Source organism: Engraulis encrasicolus, chromosome 6 (assembly GCF_034702125.1).
Source record: "Engraulis encrasicolus isolate BLACKSEA-1 chromosome 6, IST_EnEncr_1.0, whole genome shotgun sequence".
Classification (NCBI taxonomy): domain Eukaryota; kingdom Metazoa; phylum Chordata; class Actinopteri; order Clupeiformes; family Engraulidae; genus Engraulis; species Engraulis encrasicolus.
The window spans coordinates 54,950,082-54,974,274 of NC_085862.1; the positions used below are offsets into that span (position 1 = coordinate 54,950,082).

Consider the following 24,193-nt stretch of genomic DNA (forward strand, 5'->3'; position numbering starts at 1 on the left):
GAATGGTGGGAACAGAAAAGCGTAGAGAGGAGATGACAGGGGAAGCAATTTCTTCTCCCTAAAAACATGGAGGTGTGAAACGCGTCTCAGAGGAGGGAGGCGTGGGACTCCAGAGCAGCGGAATATCTCAGGACTGAGAGAAAACAGACACACATGCAAAACACACGCACGCACGCACGCACACACACACACACACACACCCTTCCCTCTGCCCCAGTTCTTGGAAGATGGAAGAATACACTGTGTCCACAGTCTCCATGGAATGATACGGAACACTAATGTAGCCATCAACAGATTACTGCGCGGGCCTACCGGGTCCAAGCTCTGGGGCCCAGGAGTCATACGGGCCCTGAAGCTCTAGTCCAGTGATTCTCAAAGTGTGGTCCGGGGACCACTAGTGGTCCGTGACAGAGCTCAGGTGGTCCGCGAGGGGATTTCTACTTTTACAGCGGAAGGCTATATTTGTAACATTATTACAAAGCCAAACATGTCTGAAGTCATATATTCAACACAATAAGACAGGCTTGTAAATGTGACTAAAAAGTAAATGATCACATTAAAATTAGCAGTGTTAAATAGTACACGTCAACTGTCAATTCAGTTGACAGGTGGTCCCTAGACATTTTGGGGGGGACAAAGTGGTCCTCGGTCTGAAAAAGTTTGAGAATCACTGCACTAGTCTCTATATTTACATTTTCATGTTGCATTAAAGTCACACTTTCAACAACCGAATTTTGAAACAATATAGTCTCTCAAACCTGGCCGAGAACCCTGATTTGTAAACTAGCAAAACCCAATGATGGGGGGGCATTCTTGTTGTTTGGCCCAGGGGCCCATGGAATCATAATCCATCCCTGAGCCATCATTGGTTCGGCATGGGGTTATTGCTTGAACAAACATGTAGCACTCATGGAAACATGTAGCCAGCATGGTTTCATTTCAACACCCAGATTAAGGTCACGCAATAACATAACAATATATCATTGTGGTAAACTGGGAACACCATTCCTCACCAATTAATAGAGTGTAGACATGAAACAGTTCAAATTATACTCTATGCTCCACATACATTGTTTGCTGCAATGTCAAGTCTTGCCAAACATATAACCATTGTACTTGTATTCAGTTTATTTTATTTATCTTAGTTCCGATTGTATTCTATGCTCCACATATACAGTGTGTTGCAATTTCGTTATTCTGTTCTGTAGTCATGTTATCATTTCGATGAATCATGGATTCAGAATTACATGCAACGACACCTCAGACCAAAACTTTCAGCCCTAATTAGCACAAAGTAGAAGCGTAGCATATTGTTCGCATCTGAATGTGGATGTATGTAATCGGCCACATGGAAAAGCAGATTTCGAGGAAAGTGGATCAGATTTTGGGGATAAAGCTCTCTGAGAGTATTGTGACGCAAAGGGGTTCCGGGCAAACATAAAGAAACATCATGGAGGGTGTCGGATTCTGGAGTGCGCGAGTCCTTTGAGAGCTTAGCCAAAGCCGGACGGAGCAGTGTGTGGACCAAAGCTGGAGGAAGAGAGAGAGAGAGAGAGAGAGAGAGAGAGAGAGAGAGAGAGAGAGAGAGAGAGAGAGAGAGAGAGAGAGAGAGAGAGAGAGAGAGAGAGAGAGAAAAAGAGAGAGAGAGAGAGAGAATGTGTGTGTGTGTGTGTGTGTGTGTGTGTGTGTGTGTGTGTGTGTGTGTGTGTGTGTGTGTGTGTGTGTGTGTGTGTGTGTGTGTGTGTGTGTGTGTGTGTGTGTGTGTGTGTGTGTGTGTGTGTGTGTGTGTGTGTGTGTGCATGTCAGCTATGCAAAGCCCCCTCCTTGTCCAGTAGCCACACTCTCTGCATGATGGCGCACTCACACACACAGACACACACACATACACACACGCACACAGAGGGGGGACGGGGGTGGGAAAGCGTGAGGGACTGTGATGCGTTGGATTTGTCGGCTGCCAAACACACACACACACACACACGCAAGCACGCACGCACGCGCACACACACACACACACACACACACACACACACACACACACACACACACACACACACACACACACACACAGGGAGAACAAATTCAACCCCCCCAGCTCACTCTGTCTGGCAGAGAAAAAAACATGCCAATCTCCCGTGAAAAAATGCCAATCTCCCTTTAAAGCAATGAGGGGTACCACTATCTTGTTAAAGCGACGAATGGTATCACTATCTCGTTAAGGACTTGAAGGGGTGCCAGAGTCTTGTTAAAGAGATGAGGGGTACCAGTTTCTCGGAGCGCGGGCCGTGGAGCCCAGTGTCTTGTTATTAAAGGGGAGCTAAGTGTCTCCCGCTCCAGTGCCATGGGGCCCCTCGGAAAAAAACACCTACCTCTCCACCTGACGCTTCCCACACTCCCATGGCCATAGTGGGGATTACTGGGTAAACAGGGGCACTGTGCCATGTGATAAAGACTCGGCACCCTAAAAGAGAGAACAGCTAGAGGGGTGGTAGATCAAGGGTACCATCCAATACAGGTAATAGGGGCAATAGAATACTGTGTGATTAAGACTCAGATGAGAAAGCAACTAAATGGGGATATGGTGCCATGCGATGAAGACTCTACACCCCCAAAAGAGACAACTGAGCCCACTGGAGAGTGTTGTGTCTAGGGTACCATGTAATAGACCTATAGCAACCCACAAATAGACAACCATTCTAGGGGTAAGGGGGTCATGGTATGTCATAATCATTCAATCACCCCAAAGAAGAACAATCATTGGGGGGTATTGGGGTGATAGGTTACTATGATGCAACTCTGGCACCCCACAAAGATGCGACAATTAGGCTACTAGGGGTACTGGAGGGTACGCTACTCCATCTGTCCAAAATCCGGCACAACACCCTCGCCAAACAGACAACAAGTACAAGGGGCACTGAGGGTAGAGGAGGGGGGGGGGGTGTTACCATCCAATACTGACCTAATACCTCAAAATACAGACAACAATTAGGAGTACTGGGGCATATGGTACCACCCAGTCAAGACCCAGTAGCAATAAAATGAAGAACAGCAGAGGTTTGGCTGATGGAGTTATGCACAAATGTATATTCCGAATGTAAAAGGTAAGACTGACATGCTGTAATTTAAAGGGTTAAATTACTTTGCACAAGACATTTCCCAAGACCTCCCCTCTGTCCCTCTTCCTATTGCCACCGGGCACAGCACCAGCAGTAAAGCCACTAATTGGTCGCTGAAAGAGTGGCTACAGGAAGACACTTCCCAGACCTTTGCCAACGGAAGAAAATAAAGACATGCACCACTACACAATAATGCTGCCACTACTGTATGCCCTCCCACATAACACTGCACAGTTCTCACAAAGCATGGCTAATCAAGTAAAGTAAATACAAATGTATGAATATATTATTATGTATTATTATGTAGGCTAATATATTATTAGCCTATGTTATGCACACAGTAAACAATAATGCCTTCCCTCACTTCACCACAGAACTGCACAGTTCTCACAGAGCATGTAAATAAATACACATGTATTCATTTTATTATTATAGCCTACTGATTATTATATAAAATATTAATGTATTATGCACATGAAAAGTAAAGAAACTAGGATACACGATAAACACACAGACAAAAACTCACACAAACACACACACACATAAGTTTTCCCGGAGAGAAGTTAGAGTGACACTCACCAGTTAGGGTCTCCTCTTGGAGTGCTGTACAAGTGGAAGGAGTGGAGAAGAAAGTGAAACAAGTCAGAGAGAGAGAGAGAGATGGAGAGTGGGGGAGAGAGAGTGGGAGAGAGGGAGAGAACGGGAGTGGGTGGGAGAGGGAGAGAAATTGAGCATGGAGGAGAGAGGGGGGGGCAGTGAGAGAACGAGAGTGGAAAAGAGAGGGAGAGTGAACGAGGGGAACAGAGAATAGAGAGAGTGGGTGAGAGAGAGGGAGATAATAACAAGGGGTTGAGTGAGAGGGAGAGGAAGGGAGACCCGGAGAGTCTCTGAAAGGGTGTGAGAAAGAGTAGGAGAGAGAGAGAGAGAGAGAGAGAGAGAGAGAGAGAGAGAGAGAGAGAAAGGGAGGGAGAGAGCGAGAGAGTGAGAGAGAAAGGGAGAGAGAGAGCGAGAGAGAGAGAAAGGGAGGGAGAGAGTGAGAGAGAAAGGGAGGGAGAGAGCTAGAGAGAGAGAGAGAGAGAGAGAGCGAGAGAGTGAGAGAGAAAGGGAGAGAGAGAGCGAGAGAGAGAGAAAGGGAGGGAGAGAGTGAGAGAGAAAGGGAGGGAGAGAGCTAGAGAGAGCGAAAGGGAGGGAGAGAGCTAGAAAGAGCGAAAGGGAGGGAGAGAGAGAGAAAGGGAGGGAGAGAGAGGGAGAGAGAAAGGGAGGGAGAGCTAGAGAGAGCGAGAGAGTGAGAGAGAAAGGGAGAGATAGAGCTAGAGAGAGAGAAAGGGAGGGAGAGAGTGAGAGAGAAAGGGAGGGAGAGAGCTAGAGAGAGCGAAAGGGAGGGAGAGAGCGCGTGTGTGTAGCTGTTGAGTCTCTGGCGGGGCAAGGCTGATAACAGCTGGCACGCAATGTAGCAAACTACACTTTAATCAGGACAGCAACAGCCCCATGCTTCCCTCCCCACCCTCACTCTCCCCTCCCTCCCTCTCTCCACCCCTCTCTCTATCCCTCCCTCTCTCTCTCCCTCCCTCCCTCTGTAGCAACAGCTTCTATCTTGCCCTCCAACCTCTCTCCCTCCCTCTGTCCCCCCTTTTTCTGTGTCTCTCCCTCTCTCTCCGTCTCAGCCCTCTTCCCTCCCTCCTTTTTCTGTCCTTCTCACACTGCACTCCCCCCCTCTCTCTCTCCCTCGCTCCCCTCTGCACTTCAGCACAGTGGGTGTGTGAGTCCTATGGGGGCTTCTCACACCCTGCTAAGCTGGAGATGGAATGAGCAGGGCTGGGCTTGCAAAGAAGAGGACTGGACAGACCCAGTCCGACTGGGGCAGAGTTGAATTAATTAGAAGTAGAAATAGAAGTATAAAGTAGAAGCACCCTTACAGATGTAATTACAACACTAGCGGTTTGATATTACATGGTTTCAACTTTGTAATAAAAGCATGATGACGTTTCGACTTCTTGGTATTCCTCAGGAGTCTGAGGAAGACTGAGAGGTCGAAACGTCATCGTTCTTGCCAGTGAATGAATAGAAAGAAAAAGGAATTACTTAAAGACGAAAAAATCCATGTGTGCAAGTGTGGAGTGTGCAAACTGTTTTTTCCACAAAACGTTACTTTTTTTTGTTCAGCACCAGGGATTGTGCCCAAGTAAATCTACAGGTTCAACTTTGTAATATCATACTACTAGTGTTGTAATTACATCTGGGAAAGTACTTCTACTTCTACTTTATACAACCCTGGACTGGGGCAGGGATTCCCATACTGACTTGTGCGCTCATTCCAATCTGAAGTAAAGCATGGAAAGAAGAAATGTCAGAGAAAGTGTGTGTGTCTGTGTGTGTGTGTGTGTGTGTGTGTGTGTGTGTGTGTGTGTGTGTGTGTGTGTGTGTGAAAGAGAGAGAGAGAGAGAGAGAGAGAGAGAGAGAGAGAGAGAGAGAGAGAGAGAGAGAGACGCAATTGCGCAATTTCAAACTTCTGTGCTAACCCAGTTACATAGATCTTTGACAATAAAGTACACTTGACTTGAGAGAGAGAGAGAGAGAGAGAGAGAGAGAGAGAGAGAGAGACAGAGAGGGAGAGAGAGAGAGAGAGAGAGATTATTGTCAATGTCTTATTTATATGGTTTAGCTAAACTGCACATTGGAGACAGGTCAAACACAATTTCAAACTTCTGTGCTAACCCAGTTACATAGATCTTTGACAATAAAGTACACTTGACTTGACTTGACTTGACTTGAAACCCTTGCAGAAATCTTTGGGATCCCAACCACAGAATTGGGAGGGAGGGAGGGCACTACATATCAGATAAAATGGATGTGTGGAGTTTGTTTACAGATCCACTTAAGTGAAACCTGTTTTCCATCAAGCTTTGGATCGTTTGAAGAAAGAAATTTGAGAACACTGCACTTCAACCATGCATTAGTTTCATTATGTCATTTTCAATGTTTGCAACATCTTCTGCAGCAAGGTCTTTTTTTGACATATTTCATTAGTTTAGATTGACCTCCCCTATGAGAAAATGAGTAGAGTAGATGGCTCCCAGACCATTTCTGTGTTTCAAACGGCGCACTTGTGCACTTCGAGCTTTATGTTCCAGAGCGTAGGGTGCTCATGCTGAAAATTCAATGCACTGAACGTCCAAACTTTCCCTCGACAGTTCGGAATAAAGACCTCAGAGAACAGTGTGCAGCACTATGTACCAAACGTCAGTGCACTGGCACAAGTGCATGCAACATTAGAGACACAGCACATGTCTCGCTCGTCTGGCGACTAAGTGAAACCTGTTTTCCATCAAGCTTTGGATTGTTTGAAGACAAAAGCTGGAGCAGGAGCTGGAGAGCATTGCAACATTTCAATGTAGAACGTTTCGATGTTTGCGACATCTTCCGAAGCAAGATCTTTTTCTCGTATTTAATTAATTTAGATCAACCTCTCCTATGGGAAAATGAATAGGCAGCACCCAGACTATGTTTCACTTTTCTGGCGATAGCAAGGCTATAGGGTGCAGGGCAGGGCAGGGTGTAGCAGGGCAGGGCAGTGACAGCAGTCATCTGAGGGACATCAAGATGTTTCCCAGGAGCAAGCAAGACTGGGGCTCCTTTTGTATCTCCACTCACTGCTGCTAATAAATTCAATTATGGAGAAGAGAGGACGAGGGGAGCACGAGGGGGCCTTTAATAGGGGAACTTTGACCTCTCTTTGACCGTCCCATGCTACCCCCGCACCCCCACCCCTGTCTCTCTCTCCTTCCCCTCGGCTGGGCTGTGAGGACCACTTATGTATCCCATAACGGTGAGAGTTCCGACAAGTGCAAGCAGGAGAAGAGAAGAGAGGAGAAGAGAAGAGAAGAGAAGAGAAGAGAAGAGAAGAGAAGAGAAGAGAAGAGAAGAGAAGAGAAGAGAAGAGAAGAGAAGAGAAGAGAAGAGAAGAGAAGAGAAGAGAAGAGAGGAAAGGAGAGGAGAGGAGAGGAGAGAAAGCAGGAGAAGAGAAGAGAAGAGAAGAGAAGAGAAGAGAAGAGAAGAGAAGAGAAGAGAAGAGAAGAGAAGAGAAGAGAAGAGAAGAGAAGAGAAGAGAGGGGGGAGAGGAGAGCCGAGAGGAGAGAGGAGAGAGGAGAGGATAAGAATGGCATGTCTGGACTGGAGTGGGTTGCCGGGTGGGGTGTCATGGCAACAGAGTCCTTAGCAGCAAAAGACCTTTACGACACTGGCCCCTCCCCTTGCTTCAGTCTACACCCAGAGTCCCCCACCCCAACTCGGTTACCCCCACCCTTCTTCCCATATCAATACATAGATGACGGCCTGTGTGTGTGTGTGTGTGTGTGTGTGTGTGTGTGTGTGTGTGTGTGTGTGTGTGTGTGTGTGTGTGTGTGTGTGTGTGTGTGCGTGCGTGCATGTGTGTGTTTAATAGAGGCTCTTTATGAAACAGGCTCCCATTCTCCCTCTCTTTTTTTGGGAGGGAGGGTGAGCGTTCAACAGAATAGACATAACCCCCCCTGTGCTGTCTCATTTAGGATAAAGGGAGTGAGAGCGGGAAAAACAAGTGAAAGGGAAAAAAGAAAGGGAAAGAGAAATAAAAAAGAGACACTGAGAGACTGAAAAAGGCCACAGTGACAGAGATGGAGAGGAGGACTGAGGAATGGAGGGACACAAACACACAGCACAGGTCAGAGGAGGGCAGAGGAGAGATATATAGAGATGAATAAAAATGTGTTTTACTCTGTCAGAGGAAAGTGTTATCGATGGCTGTGTGTGGACATGCAGAGTACAGCCACGCCAGGCTTCATCTTAACCCAAACATAGCGAGATCTTAGGACAGTTTAAGCGCTGAACACATGAACGAATGGCTTTTGGCAAGAATGGTGTTATGGAGCCTGCAGAGATGTGAGAACAAGACAAGGACGCAGGCACACACACACACAAACACACACACATGCATGCACACACACACACACATACAAAAATGCACATGAACACACATGCACGCACATGCACACACACACACAAACACACACACACACACACACACATAGATTCACAAACATACCTGCTGAGATGTCAGAGCAAGACAACTGGAGAGAGACAGAGTGGAGAGATGGGGCCCTGGCTGCTTTAATCCCTGCCAGGAATGGGGCCCACAAAAACATCTCACACACACACACACACACACACACACACACACACACACACACACACACACACACACACACACACACACACACACACACACGCACACGCACACGCACACGCACACACATGCACCCCCCCACCCCCATGTTGAACAGATGTGGCTTACATGCAGTCATACACAACGGCAGTAATACAGCGTGCACACACACACACACACACACACACACACACACACACACACACACACACACACACACACACACACACACACACACACACACACACACACACACACACACACACACACACACACACACACACACACACACACACACACACAAATACTGTTGATCCGGTACACAGAGACAGGCTGTAATAGTATCTTTCATAAGCGGCGTTAACAGCTGTGGGCCTCAGACATGGGCCCTTTCTCCGGCCCTAGGACAAGGGACAGCGGCTCTATGCTAATGAAGCGGAGAGAACACACACACATACACATACACACACTGACACACTGAATGCTTCTACTATCTGCACGCTGAGCACTACAGTTTACTATCTACTGGGGGTCCAGGACAGGGAGTACCCCAAGATCACAGCCTTTCCCTGCGTAACACTGGGGACACATCACATGCAGGCAAAACTAGCAAAGCGAAGAGAAGAAAAATTCAGTGTTCCATTCTGACAGCTCAACGGTCAACAGGTCGTAGTGGCGAATCAAATCTATTCAGACATTTATTGACTTGACTTGACTTGACTTATGTTGTCGATTTGATCGGCAGCCACAGGCGAAATTCGTTCATTTGCATAGTATTAAACTTGGCCGAACATTTTTGCTTCACTTCACACCCTTGTTTGCTTGCCTTCGCCCCACTTCGCTTTCCTCATATAAATGAATGTCGAAGTTTGCTCCGCTTGGCGAAGTCCACGTGTATGTGTAGGCGTTAGGCGCCTACAGTCTCCCCTCGTGGTCCACTCTGAGCACCCCATGCTTGCAACATGTCAAGTCCTCCCTACCCATAGTATCTTATCTTTTTTTAAAAGATTTTTTTGTCTTTTTTGACTGTATTTGACAGGACAGTGTGAGAGGTGGACAGGAAGCGAACTGGGAGAGAGACGGGGAGGGGTCGGCAAAGGACCTGAGCCGGGATTCGAACCCAGGTCAGCCGCATGGTAGACGAGTGCCCTACCGGTTGGCCCACGGCAGGGCCCAGAGTATCTGATCTAAGGGTGCGGGGAGCACCCCAAGACTGCAGTACCCCTCTCTAAACTATGCCTATATGGACCACAATGAGCAGAACAGGCTGGCAGCACGAACCGCCTCTGCTATATTCCAGGCATATGCCTCTCTCTGCAGCCACCACTTTCTCGCTAGTGCTCTTGCTATACATTTTTGGGGTCCCCCTCTAAGCACCCCATGTCTGCAGCCACTGACAGGTTACTGCACAGGCCTACTGGGCCCAGGCCCAGGGGCCCAGGAGTCAATGGGGGCCTGAATCTCTAGCCTCTAAATTCTTATTCTCATATTGCGTTAAGATCACCCTTTTCTCAACTGTATTTTCATATTTTCTCTGGGGACAACCTCCCGACAATGTAGACTCTCACACCTGGCCTAAAACCCTGAATGGGGAGGGGCTGTCTTGTTGTCTGGCAGGGGGGGCAATGGAATCATAATGCACCCCTGTCTGTAGCGCACACAGCCCTACAATACCTCCACTCTCTATTTGGGGTCCCACTCCCACTGTCTGCAGCACGCATCACTACAATCCCCCCACTATCTTTTTGGGGGTCCTCTTCTAAGCACCCCCAAACCACAATAATACCTCCTCTATCACTTTTGGCTCCTTTTCTAAGCACTCCATATCTGCAGCGTACACCCCTACAATACCCCCACTATCATTTCGGGGTCCTCTTCTAAGCATCCTAGAGCCACAATAATAATACATCCTCTGTCTATCTACCGTAAGCACCACAGCTCCACACCCTCAGCATGATGCCACCTTCTCACTGGGGTGTCAAGCCACTTTGGTAACACATTCGTTCGGGAATGGATCATGACTCCATGGGCTCCTGGCCCAGACAAGAAGAAAGCCCCGCACCTTCCATGGGTGCTGCTAGTTTACAGAGAGATTCAGGGTTTTAGTGTTGGGAGCTCGGGGGTTTGTCTCCAGTTGGTAAAAGTGTGATTTTTTTCTTTTTTGCCTTTATTGCAGATAGGACAGTGGAGAGTGACAGGAAGTGAATGTGGAGAGAGATGGGGTAGGGTTGGGAAATGACCCCTTCCGGATTCGAACCGGGGTCCCCATGGGCATGCAAGCCCAAATGTGCGCCACAGCGCCCCCCCACTAAAGTGCGATTTTAATGTAAAATAAAATGAAAAAGAAATATAGAGGCTTGGCCCTCTGGGCCCCGTTGACTCTTGGGCCCCTGAGCCTTGGCCCGGTAGGCCCGTGCAGTAATATGTCCCCGTTTAGCTGTGCTTTGGTATCACACCCGTTTAGCTGAGTCTTTTGTATCACACCCGTTTAGCTGAGTCTTTTGTATCACACCCGTTTAGCTGAGCTTTTGTTTCAATGTTCAGTGTGAGTGAATATGCCTCCACTGGTCAAAAGACAGGCCGCATGTGACTGCTGCACTTGTTTGGCTGGTGCACTGAGAAGAGACTATGTTGACATTTGTTTGGCTTGCTCACTGAGAAAGAACTATGTCTGCACTTGTTTGGCTGTGGGAACAGGCTATCTCTCTGGTAAACAGCCTGATATGCACGTGATGACAGCACAACATGTAGCTTCTTAGCCTCTTTGCCACACAACAATGTGTGTGGGGGACTGTGGGTAAGAGCTTGTGGGTGTGCATACCGTACGTGTGCATGTGTGTGCATGTTACAGAGAGAGAGAGAGAGAGAGAGAGAGAGAGAGAGAGAGAAAGGTGTATGTGTGTGTGTGCGTGAGTATGTGTGGGGGAGTGTGTGTGGAATGATGTGTGAAACACAAGCTACAGTTGGCCATACCTGCGCAAACACACAGAATATGACTGAAAAAGACACAAAGACACAGGACATGAACACACCAGCAGCAAGCAGAGTTTAATGTGAAATCATTTCTTGGAACGTCATATCTCACTTATGGAGCAACATGAGAAGATTTCTTTCGCTTTCTAAACTAAAAACAGGAACCTTTTTCATTCGAAGGGCCACTTCAAAATTTTATAAAGTCCTCCAAGGGCCATACTATGAACAGAAACCAGGATTTCCGCCTGCACTTTAGGCCTATTGATGGCCACCACCTTTACAGCAGACCCCACCTTCACTAAGTCCCCTGAAAACATAACTTAATCGTATTGCGAATGTAATTTGTAAGATTGCTTTACAAAATGTGTCATATTTCATGTGAAACTGTATAACAACAAAATTATATCGGGGCTGGATAAGATAAACAGCCCCCGGGCCATACCGTAGGTTCCCCAGCCATGCTTTACTGACAGTTTAAAACATAGTCAGAGTGTTACATAGTTTGGCATACAAAGAAGGCAATACAAGGTTCATTAGGTGCCACTGATTTTGTGTCATGTATTCTTGACTCCACCAAGACTGCTCATTGCAAAGTCCAGCATTAGACATCTTGAAAGCCTCATTGAAATCACATGGTATACACATGGAATGTGAAAAAGGTAAGTGGCTAACTACTATAATATGAATGTAATTGTCATGTTACAGTGAAATCCTTGATCACAACAATGGGTTTTAAATAAATTATGAATGCATTTGTGAAGTTCCACCTCACACACTACAGTATGCAATGGATGCAGACAGTACAGAATTTAAGTTGCATTTTTTGCTGTAAGGGCACATTTATCAAAATAGACTTACATTTGTTTTGACAGTACATGGATAACAAAATAATTACTGCAGAAGTCTATTAAAATTTATTTCATTTGTGTGGCACCTTATCAAGTATTAGATACTCACAGTGCAGGCACTTGATACATGATCATTTAAGCAGTGTGTGTGTGTGTGTGTGTGTGTGTGTGTGTGTGTGTGTGTGTGTGTGTGTGTGTGTGTGTGTGTGTGTGTGTGTGTGTGTGTGTGTGTGTGTGTGTGTGTGTGTGAGGGCCCCAGCTGGGCTTAGCCTTAGCGATAGCGTTGGTTTCGTGGGCGTGCGGCCGTTCTGTTCTCCTTCAAGTACATGTTGACGTAGGAGGTGATGAGGTCATCTATTTTATAGCCCTATTAAAGACACACACATAGGAGATACATTAGGCACACATCATGGGAAACAGCAGACACACGCAACAATACATCATCAGTCCCACACACACAGAATACATTAGACACACACATCATGACATACGTACATTACACACACCCAACAATACATCATGAACATAGAGAAAAAAAATTGTATATTAGGCACACAGACAAGGATACAGACACATGCAACGATAAAGCACATCATAAACACTTCAACACGCACAGGCCGCAATGCGTCACTGGGCCAGACTTCAAACGCATTCAAAACATACTATACATCACCTGGAGATGCCAAAAATGCTACAATTCAAAGTTTCTACAAACTTCGTTTTAACTTCTTCCACAAACAATAAAACACAGTCACATATGATCTGTGCTTGATTGATATCCCCCCTACAGATTAATAAACATTGTATGTAAGGACTGCATGTACACACACACGCACGCACGCACAAATGCGTGCACAAACGCACGCACGCGCACACACATACACACACTAGGCTTTTTATTGTGTGTGTGTGTGTGTGTGTGTGTGTGTGTGTGTGTGTGTGTGTGTGTGTGTGTGTGTGCGTGTGCGTGTGCGTGTGCGTGTGCGTGTGTGCGTGCATGTGTGTGTGTGTGTGTGCATGCTTGTATGCATGCTATATATTAGTATTGTGATTGAACTCTTACCAGAGATGTTTCGCAGAGCAGCTTGCTGCCCCCCACCAGGCTGCCCACGGTCATGTGGAAGTAGGTGCTGCCACTGCACCAGTTGGCGATCTTGTTATAGGGGTGAGTCGCCAGCATCTCCTGCAATACATTACATTACATTACTGTACATTATGTAACACACCTGAACACATTACATTACATTACATTACATTGCATTTGGCAGACGCTTTATAACCAAAGCGACTTTCAAAAGAGGACATAAGCAGGCCAACATCACAAGCAAATACAAAGTGCACAGGAGATATACAGAACAACAAGTGCAGTTGCAAAGAGGGGTTAGTGTTTTTTTTTTTTAAGAGTAAATAACGAGTACACACACACACAAACACACACACACACACACAAACTAAACTAAACTAAACTAAACATCATGTCAGGAGTCTGCCCTGGGGCAAGGCCAGTTCAAGCATTAGTCTAGTAGATTCTCTCGAACACAGGGGAAAGAGTCCTTCATTTCTAATGTTGGGGTGACTGATAATCTGTGATATGCATATAGTTCAAATATCTGAAACTAATATCTGTCTCTGGGGTATAACTCAGAGTGGGGACTCAGAACACAAGCATATGAAGCACAGCAGTCATCAGTATCAATTTCCACAGTTTACCACAGGCTTCTGGTAAAGTGAGTAATTCATCCCATGACAGTCAATAGATTAATGTTACATAATCAGAGATTCTAAGAGTATCCAGTCACCAATATTATCCAGTCTCTCTGATATAATATTAAGGAGCAGGGTGGCTACAATTACATTGATCACATGCTTTTAACCAAAGCGATATACAAAGAGGGCGCTCGAGCAAGTGCAGAGTGTGAGGTCAATACAGAGTACGGCAGTATATATAGGTAATAATGTCTAGAACAGATAGAGAGCAGGGCACAGTTAGTCAGTAGATTTCATATAAGTGATAGTTAATGACTAGATCTCCTACAATTTCCAAACAAGATATATTCACTAGATCTCCTACGATACACACAGGATGTTGTTAATCCTTTGATCTTCTACAGGAGATATACAGTAGTTCATCACTGGATATCCTCCTGAACACACAGGAGACAGTTCATCACTAGACTACATAGACCACCTTCCATTTTGGTACTTAGTATTTGAACCAGGTTTGCACCCTAGTTTTGCACCTTAGTAGTGCATCAGTAAAGTGCTATTTGTACAGCATGCATATCTGATTTTTGGGGTGTTACCATGTTCATACCGTAGTTTTGGGTATGCATTAACATGTTCATACAGTAGTTTTGGGATGCCTTACCATGTTCATACCTTAGTTTTGGGTATGCATTACCATGTTCATACCTTAGTTTTGGGGTGCAACACAATCACACCCTGTCTGCCGATGGCCAGCCTCACAATATCAGGGTATTTGGGCTCCGATGTTTGCTGTGAAGTTCAAGGGAAAAAAAACATTTGTTTTTAACAATGACATCAGTTAGCTTGCTTTAATACTTAAAATAACATCTTATTATAGACCTCATTATTACACTGTATGCATTAGGTGGGGGGATGTTCAGAGCACTTTGTCCTGGGCCTGGCCAAAGCTCTCAGTGGCCCTGAGTGCTGCTTAGGGGGTGGGTATGGCAAGGGCTTGCCACAATGCAATACTATCATGATGATGTGATACATGTATTATTGCAATGCATTGCAATATTTACTACAGTAAATGTGTGAAAATACAGCTGACTTGCCAGTTACTGTGTATCATTCATAAGTCCATTTAAAAAAGACTTATAGGAGATTAATTTAATGGGAAGTGTTCAGTATAACTTCTAGTGCTACCTCAACCTAGCCTAAAAACAATATCAAAACCATGGCTGTGTGACCAGACGAAATGCTTGCACACCAACCAAGATGTGACTGTAGAGCTAGCCACTCTACGGCGACATCTGCACGACTGGAGATTGTATTTGTTGTGGTGGATGTTCGCTGGCCATTCAAACAACGATTTTAATTTGTATTATTATCAAAAAAACACTTTTTGGTGTCATGAATCGATGCACTGCATTGCCATGATGCACAATGCGATGCATTGTCATAACGAGTTGACATGACACACCCCTACCTTAACTTCGAAGAAGGCACATCCGAATGTGGACCATTTGTAGATAACTTTCAGGAACGCTATCACAGCATCCTCAGATGTCAAGGCTACCGTCTTGTTGTACGATGCCGTGATTTGCTGAAATGGGAAAAATTATATCGTCATACATTACATGACATTACATTACATTTGGAAGACCCTTTTGTTCAAAGCGCCATCCGCATACTACTAGAGTCCTCTTACTGCAGCAGGGGTCGCTGGCGACCCTATTCACTTGCTGAAAATGCTTAACTACATCATAACAACATTACTAACATAACTATGACATTACAGAGAGCCATAGTGCTGCGCTAAGGAGTTAACATTTCCCTCCATGTTACATTACCATTCTGATAACAGCAAATTTGCAACAGGGGCTTAACTTAGACTTAAACTAAGACTTAGATGTTTCTTTTTTCTTTTTTAATTCCAAAGATAGGTGCAATACAAAGTATTAATGAAACACATGGAAAAAAGAAAGACAATTATGAACACACACACACACACACACACACACACACACACACACACACACACACACACACACACACACACACACACACACACACACACACACACACACACACAAATGTACGTACGTACGTACACACACCCACACACACACACACACACACACAAATGTACATACAGTAGTTGAATGTACACCACAAAAACATAAATAATCAGTCATAAATAATCAAGTCATCTCCTCTGAGTCCTGACCTTGGTCCACTCGTTGGCGGACATGGCCTTGATCATGTCGTTGGGCACCAGCTCCTTCAGCATCTTGGTGATCATGGCCGACTGCCCTCCCTCCGAGACCTTCACCCGAAACAGCAGCCCAGCCAGATGCACCATCTCCTCCCTGGAGCTCAAGTGGTAGCCACGCAGGTACTTGGGGAGTTCCTATGGAGAGACAAACACAGGTAAGGAGCACAAAACACTACATCTCCCATCATGCTCTGGCCTGCTATGGTGGTAGCCACGAAGACACTTGAGGAGTTCCTATTTCCCCTCCTACTGTGGTAATGTAAGTAATGTATGTAATGTTTTATGTTGGAACCTGTACCATGGAAACAAATTCCACCTGGTTGCAGAGTATTCATTCATTCATTCGTTCGTTCGTTCGTTCGTTCGTTCGTTCGTTCGTTCGTTCGTTCGTTCGTTCGTTCGTTCGTTCGTTCGTTCGTTCGTTCGTTCGTTCGTTCGTTCGTTCGTTCGTTCATTCATTCATTCATTCATTCATTCATTCATTCATTCATTCATTCTTCCTTCATTTCCCCTCCTGCACTGGTAAGGTAGGACCAGGAAATGGTACCTGAGGGTAGTGGAAGATGATGTCAGCCTCGCGGTCTCTGCCGGGGACCACGTTGAACCAGAGCTTCCTCATGAAGAACACACTGTACTGCACATTCACCGCCTCCCCTATAAGTCAATCACACAACACATCAATGAAGTAGGCCATCACACATTAAGTCGATGTTGAGTTAAGTTCAGTCACATTGTTTGTCTTCAGTGATGCACAACATGAACTCATACACTGCAAAACATTGCAAGCCAGTTAAACGTAACACGGTAAGTTGATCAATCGAGGCTTTCTCAAGTTGAGTTAACGTACAAACGTATTCATGTTTTACAGTGTACAAGATGAATATTTCCAATAGAAAAAAAGAGGGTGTGTGGGAAGGTGAAGGCAACCTTTGTCCCAACTTGGAGTCAAAATTATGACAAATGAATAAGAACAAGATCAAGATGAAGATTCTTTTGCTGATCCCGATGGAAATTCGTCTTGAACTGGACAGATGGTGGAGAGCTGATCAGCAGACCTCTTTAATTTCTCACCTTCCCGAACAGTCTTTGCCCTCTTGGAATAATCTGTGATCTGTCTCAGGCTGTCAAAGAAGTAGTCTGTCTCATTCAAACTGAGCACCTATGGATAAAAACACACAGAGTATATGGTCTGTTACATACATTTTCTGCCATTGTCAAATACATACTGATATTTTCATAGATATTTTTTCACATAGTTGGTCTCTGTTACATTATCCTCTATTGAGAAACCCACAGAAAATCAACAGGAAACATCCACATGAAATGTAGATTGTATAGCGCATGAATGAATGAATGAATGAATGAAACTTTATTGTCATTGTACAGGTACAACGGAATTGGTAAAGTGCAGATGCTAAGAAGAAACCTATATATATACTGTAAAAATAATTCCGATTTTAAAAAGTCTGCTGTGCAAAATTAAGTGTGTAGATTGCTTTTGGATAAAAACTGTCTTTTAGCCTAGCGCATGCAAAATGATGTGCAGATTGTATACAGTATTTGGCAGCACATGGTGTGGATTGTATATAGAATTAGGGTACTGCTGCAGATTAGGGAGTTTCAGACTTGTGGGGGTGTAAATATGGAGGCGCACCTTGTCAGGGGTTTTGACAAAGATGTTGAATCCCTCAGATGAGATGAGCTGCAGCTTGAGGGCGATGTTGAGGGTGAGCTCCTTAATGCGGGTGTGGGTGCCCACCTCGAAGGCCTGTGTGGGCCACAGAGAGACATCACATCACAACACATACTCTATACAGACAGTCACACAAACACACCTTTTTCGGCGTCTTCAAACAAGGCAAGGCGAGGTCAGGCAATTTTATTTGTATGGCGCATTTCATACAGCTCAATGTGCTTTACAAAAACAAAAAATAAAAGGCAACAATAAAATACACAGATGTCAGTGAGGAAGTGTGTCTGATTGGCTGAATACCTCTGATGCGTTGTTTGCGAAGTGTTTGTGATTGGCTGAATATTTCAGATGCATCTATGAATACTGTATGTGATTGTTATGGCTAATCAGCTCTGAAGCGTCTATGAATACTGTATCTGATTGACTGATTACCATTGATGCGTCGTTGGGGAAGTGTATGTGATTGGTAGTGGTGTCAACAACAATCAATTCGGCGATGCAATGCAATGCGGGGCATGGACGATCCAATTCAATGTGGCAAGTTCCAGAATCGATGCGGTCATTTTTTTAAGTTTCAATTACTTCCGCAGATGAACGTTAAATTAAATAAAAGCACTTCAAAGCATTGAAAACAGCCAATAAATTGTTGCTCAGTATCTGACTACTTGTATTGCCTCATCATGACTGAAGAAACATTTGCTTTGCTTTCAGTAGAAATGTACGCATTGCAATGCACTGTAGAATTGAATCGGATCGAATAGAATAGAATAGAATAGAATAGAATAGAATAGAATAGAACAGAATCGCTACCTCCCGAATCGTAATGGAATCGAATCGTGAGGGCAGTGCCAATGCACACCACTAGTGATTGGTCGATTACCTGTCACAATGTCTTTTTTTCTGAAGAAAATCAATAAAGACTGTTAAAAGAAAGATTACCTGTCATTCATCTAAGCATACTGTATGTGATTGACTCATTAGCTCTGACATGTTTAAGATTACCCTCTGATGCGTCGTTGGGGAAGTGTATCTTATCGTCTAGTACAGTGTTTCCCAACCTTTTTTGTCTTGTGTACCCCCAAGCCTTTTCGTTGTGCCATGAGTACCCCCTAAGTCAAGTTCTATATCGCTTTCTCCATCCCAATGTAACTAAGCTCTAGGCATGGAACGGTTTGCGTAGCAAACCGAAACCGTACGGTCTGGATGTCACGGAACGGGGTGGTGCGCAACCGCACGGTGTCCACGGTTTCCAAAAAAAAAAAAAGAGAGAGAGACCTCCGGCGCACGACACAATTAAAATCCTACTACTTTTACAAGCATAGAACACAAAGACTACGTAGGAAATTGAGTGTGGAAAGACTGATTTCTATCAGCCAACTGAAATGCATAATGTAACGGCATGCACCAGCTGACTACAGTAGACAGTAGCCTGCGCAAGTGCAGGTCGGTCAGCAGCGTCTCCCTCTCCCAGCTCTCTCTCGACGTTAGCGCAAGTGACTGCCCCCAGCCTTTATTCTGACCAATTTAAATTAAATTAACATGAATTTACAAAAAATGACAGATTAGCAGAACAAAGTAGACTATGACTTACGTTACAGTAGCCTAGTGTAGGCTATATCCACGTGGCATTGAATGGGGATCCCGGACGGCAAAATGCGAGATAACTGAACATGTCCATCAGATTCACTGTGCTGTCCTTAACTGTTAGGCCTAATTATATGAGGCCAGTTAAACTCTGATGGAATGAAGGGGACTTTGTGCTGTTGCCTAGTTAACATTGATGTTTAACACTATAACCAAAATAAAACTTGACTGTTTTAAAAGGCTCAGCTTCACAGGAGTTTTTTGAGACATTCTTGTGCATAGGCCTACATTTCTAAAAAAAAACGATCTTTTTAAATTATTTGTTACCTTAACTGTCACATTTTAACATAACCTAACCCTATCACTTGTTCACTTAAAATTGAATTTGACTTCTGATTTCACTTCTATGCCTCTCACGGCCGGCAGTTTCATGATAGGAAGCAACTTTCATCCTAAGCGCAAAACTCGCAGAAAGCGGTATCAAAATAAAAGTCCAATTCGTTCTCAGTGTGTCATTAACCAAAATAGTCATACTGCACTGACCTAATGGTCCCATTGCCTACAGGAGTGTAGCTGTTTTATTTTTACACATCAAATGTGTTATAGTAAGTAATATTTGAATATTTGTCAACTTAAAAGTTAGGACTTAGTTCTCCCTTTTTGTGAAATAAATGGAAGCATGTTAAAATCATTGATATCTTTCCTCTTTCAGTAACTTCACCTTGTTACAGGTTAAATGAAGTCAAATTCAACATGCCCATGATAAGCTTACATTTTCATTGTAATTTTTATATTATACATTTCCAGTGCATAATGAATTTTATTTATTTAAAAAAAAAAAAACGGAACCGTACAAAACCGAAAACCGTGACCTTGAAACCGTGATATGGACCGAATCGTGACTTTTGTGAACCGTACCACCCCTACTAAGCTCCATATATTTGTTAAAATTAAATTTTTACAAGTACCCCCTGCAGTGTGCTCGCGTACCCCTAGTGGTACACGTACCCCTGGTTGGGAAACAGTGGTCTAGTACATAGTGTATGCTGCATGTGATTGGCTAATTAGCTGTGACGCGTTTCAGCATTCTGTATGTGATTGGTAGATTACCTCTGATGCGTCGTTGGGGAAGTGTATCTTGTGGAAGATCTGGCAGCTGTTTTGTTGGATGGCATCGACCTCCACCTGATGAGGAGGCAGCTTTCTAGGCTCCGCCCTGAAGAGGAGGAGAGAGAGGGAGGTAAGGGAGAGAGAGAGAGAAAGACAGAGAAAGAGACAGAGAAAAAATTGACGAGGGAGGGAATTTCTTTTTTTTCTTTAGATTTACAGAAGTAGAGTCTACTTAATTGAACACAGGGGAACTCTGTCCTGGTCTTCACAGTCACTGCCTCACATACATGAAATCAAAAATAAATGAAACATATACTGTACTTGTCTTAACACCTGTTGCACCTCATGCACAAACAAACACATTTATCATCTTATCATCATCATCATCACTTATGTCAATGTTATCGACCTATACCCCTATGAGAGGTCATATATTACATATATAACATGTGTGAGATCATATATTACATGTATAACATGTTTTCTCACTTCAGTGACAACAAACTTGGAGCTGTTTAAAATACTGTAAATCTGCCACAAGCATTGCTGATGGACTGGCAGGCGTGGTTCAGTGTGCACACGGCACTTCAGACAGATGCAAGGAGCCATAGCCGTGCTGACCATGTGGTGCACCATCAATCAAGAGAAAGTGACTGTTTCCTGGCATGGCATGCAAGTGTGTGTGTGTGTGTGTGTGTGTGTGTGTGTGTGTGTGTGTGTGTGTGTGTGTGTGTGTGTGTGTGTGTGTGTGTGTGTGTGTGTGTAGCAAAAGGTCAATGAATGACACGCAGGAAATGCCACCAGGAAGGAGGGAAGAAAGCACGGGCCAGGGGCCACTCAAGGAGGTCTGTGTGTGTGTGCGTGTGTGTGTGTGTGTGTGTGTGTGTGTGTGTGTGTGTGTGTGTGTGTGTGTGTGTGTGTGTGTGTGTGTGTGTGTGTGTGTGTGTGCGCGTGTGTGAACAACTGCTCACAGTTGCTGGACTCAGGGCAGAGGTCTCTGGCCCTGCCGCGTTCCGCTCGATATGTTCCGTGTGTGTGTGTGTGTGTGTGTGTGTGTGTGTGTTTCTGTGTGTGTGTGTGTGTGTGTGTGTGTGTGTGTGTGTGTGTGTGTGTGTGTGTGTGTGTTTTTGTGTGTTTCTGTGTGTTTCTGTGTGTTTCTGTGTGTGCGTGGGAGGGTCTATTTAAACTCCCAGTCCGGCCACATTAATGCACATATTATAGAGTCACTTCCGTTGTTCCGAGTGAAGACAGCGTACCGATAATAAATCATACGCTGGACAACATCCTGAACTATGTTCGTGATATACGACACTCAAATATGCAGTTTCCATCCTGAATTGTATCCATGATATATTGTTTTAAAGTATGTGGATTCCATCCTGTTCTTTATGGCTACTTTTGCATTTATTTTCAGCTCCACAATGGTACATACAGTAGACAGTCATGGCTGCGGATGTATCTGTGATGAATGATGTCTGGTCATGGCATGTCTGTGAGTGATGATACCTATAAACTCATGCTCATAATAATACTTGAAATGGAGAAAATTCCAATGGCCAATCATTCATATATTTATTGATTTACTGATTCATTCCGTTCTTTTCCTTTTTGGGCTTTTACGCCTTTATTTGAGATGGGACAGTGAGAGAGAGAGGCAGGAAAGGAGTGGGGAGAGAGAGATGGGGAAGGATCGGCAAACGACCTCAGGCCGTGGATGAACCCAGGTCGCCGGGGTTATGGTATTGCGTCTTAGCTCATTGGGCCACAGCGCCCCTCATTCTGTTCTTTTTCCCTTTTCCTTTTCTCTTTCTCTTTTTTAGATGGGTCCTAGCATCTCTATAAGAGGATATGTCCGTCCGTCCATCCGTCTGAAACGCATTCTTTAAATCGGCCAATATACGATCTTTGCCGCCATTTTTCCCGTTACATTGAATTGTATTCATTAATTTACATCAATAAGCAACAAGTGGACGCATCTTTGTCCGCCTGTCGGACTTCTTTCTTTCTTTCTACATCCTCTCTCGTCGTAAGTGGTATTGTGAGCCCATCTGAGGACTCCTGCTCTGCACGCACGCACGCACGCACACACACACACACACACACACACACACACACACACACACACACACACACACACACACACACACACACACACACACACACACACACACACACACACACACACACACACACACACACACACCTTAGTGATGCCTGAAGTCTCTGCAGGCACTCTGTGGCCAGGGTCTCCTTGCGCCTGGACTCCAGGAAGCGCTGGGCGTGCTTGAAGAGGATGTTACTGGGGGGGAAGAGGCCACAGCACAGCCACAGCAGTTGCCAACCCTGTTCCATGCTGTGCCTACAGAGAGAGAGAGAGAGAGAGAGAGAGAGAGAGAGAGAGAGAGAGAGAGAGAGAGAGAGAGAGAGAGAGAGGTTAATGGGAGGAATAGTCTGCTGCAACACAACATGAATGACAGAGCAACACAACACAACACAAAATGAATGACAGAGAATCCAAGATGTCAAAAAAAAGAAAGCAACAATGGAGGACTAAAAGGAGTATGTGTGGAGGCAAAGGTGGAGCGAGTGTGAAAGAAAGTGAGTGAAAAATGGACAAAAGGAAAGGGAACAGGGAGGACAGATGTGAGCAGAGGCGGAAAAAAGAGAGCAAGACACTATAAGGTCAAAATGAATAGATGTAGATCAGCTATGTTCAGACTGTGGTCAACTAGCAGTTAGAGACAGGAAATGAGGCAGCAGCTCTGGTGCAGATAGTGACAGACAGCATGATGCCTTAAATAGCACTGATGCTATGAGTGGTAAAACACTAACCTGATAACCAGTAAAATACTTACTACGAGCATTGAGACCCTAAAATGATGCACCCATACTACGTGGTGTTCAGTGAATGGTCATATGCAGGTTTGGCCAAGACTGTGCGGTGTGCACATTTCTCAAAAAATCTTGAGGTGCCCCTTTGGCAATTGACCAAAACTAAGTCTCACATCATCACTAAAAGTTATATCTTACCTCAAATATGCACTTTGTGCAAGCATTTTATTTGCATGTGCAAGAAAAAAAATATTGTATGTAGGCCTATAAAATGATTGTGTGTATAAACTTTTAGCGATGTGATATATTGGCTAGGGGAAGCCCATGCTTAACATACGCTTAAGTACTAGTTAAATGTTTTTTTGGGAAACACAGAGCAGGCTGCCAGTGTGGTGGGAAAGTGAGGGAGCGTAACTCCTGTGGTAGTTGAGTGGGTAGGCAGGGGCGCAACTACTCTTTTCTGGGGGGGTATGAAGAACGATTTTGGTCCGCCCCCTCCCCAAAAAAACGCTTAATAATTATTTGGCGCCCTCCAACGCCCTCTCTTTGGCGCCCCCCCCCTCTCTGGCGCCCCCCTGCAACGCATATGTTGCATACACTCGCCTCCAAAAGAGTTGTCGCCTACCCATCTGTTTGGAATAACAGCTAATAACATGACTTTCAATTAATCACTTGGCTTCAGAAGTCACTCATATGAAAGCTACAACCCTCTCGAATGAAAATGAATGCACAAAAATAAATTTCATGCACCAAAGAAAGATTGACCCTTTAATGAACACAGACAGGGCAGATTTTGACAAGACAAAAGTTTTGTCGCCTATCGAACATAATGTGAAAATGAGCAGATAAGTTACTTCAAAACACTTCAAATACGCA

General features: G+C 44.7%; 2 protein-coding genes across 2 annotated transcripts in view; both read right to left on the minus strand.

Annotated features, from left to right (window-relative positions):
• gpr17 (G protein-coupled receptor 17) overlaps positions 1 to 3,854 on the minus strand; it is a 16,404-nt gene extending 12,550 nt beyond the window's left edge. The window contains exon 1 of the mRNA XM_063200313.1: positions 3,696 to 3,854. The gene's annotated coding sequence lies outside the window, so the exon portion shown is untranslated. The remainder of the gene's footprint in view (positions 1 to 3,695) is intronic.
• Positions 3,855 to 12,385: 8,531 nt separating this feature from the next.
• LOC134450469 (unconventional myosin-VIIa) overlaps positions 12,386 to 24,193 on the minus strand; it is a 54,153-nt gene continuing 42,345 nt past the window's right edge. The window contains exons 38-47 of the mRNA XM_063200314.1: positions 22,689 to 22,844; positions 20,486 to 20,591; positions 17,753 to 17,866; positions 17,170 to 17,257; positions 16,646 to 16,752; positions 16,051 to 16,233; positions 15,310 to 15,426; positions 14,547 to 14,630; positions 13,198 to 13,317; positions 12,386 to 12,501 (exon numbers count right to left, since the gene is read on the minus strand). Coding sequence (XP_063056384.1) covers positions 12,406 to 12,501; positions 13,198 to 13,317; positions 14,547 to 14,630; positions 15,310 to 15,426; positions 16,051 to 16,233; positions 16,646 to 16,752; positions 17,170 to 17,257; positions 17,753 to 17,866; positions 20,486 to 20,591; positions 22,689 to 22,844 — 1,171 coding nt within the window. The 3' untranslated portion in view covers positions 12,386 to 12,405. The remainder of the gene's footprint in view (positions 12,502 to 13,197; positions 13,318 to 14,546; positions 14,631 to 15,309; positions 15,427 to 16,050; positions 16,234 to 16,645; positions 16,753 to 17,169; positions 17,258 to 17,752; positions 17,867 to 20,485; positions 20,592 to 22,688; positions 22,845 to 24,193) is intronic.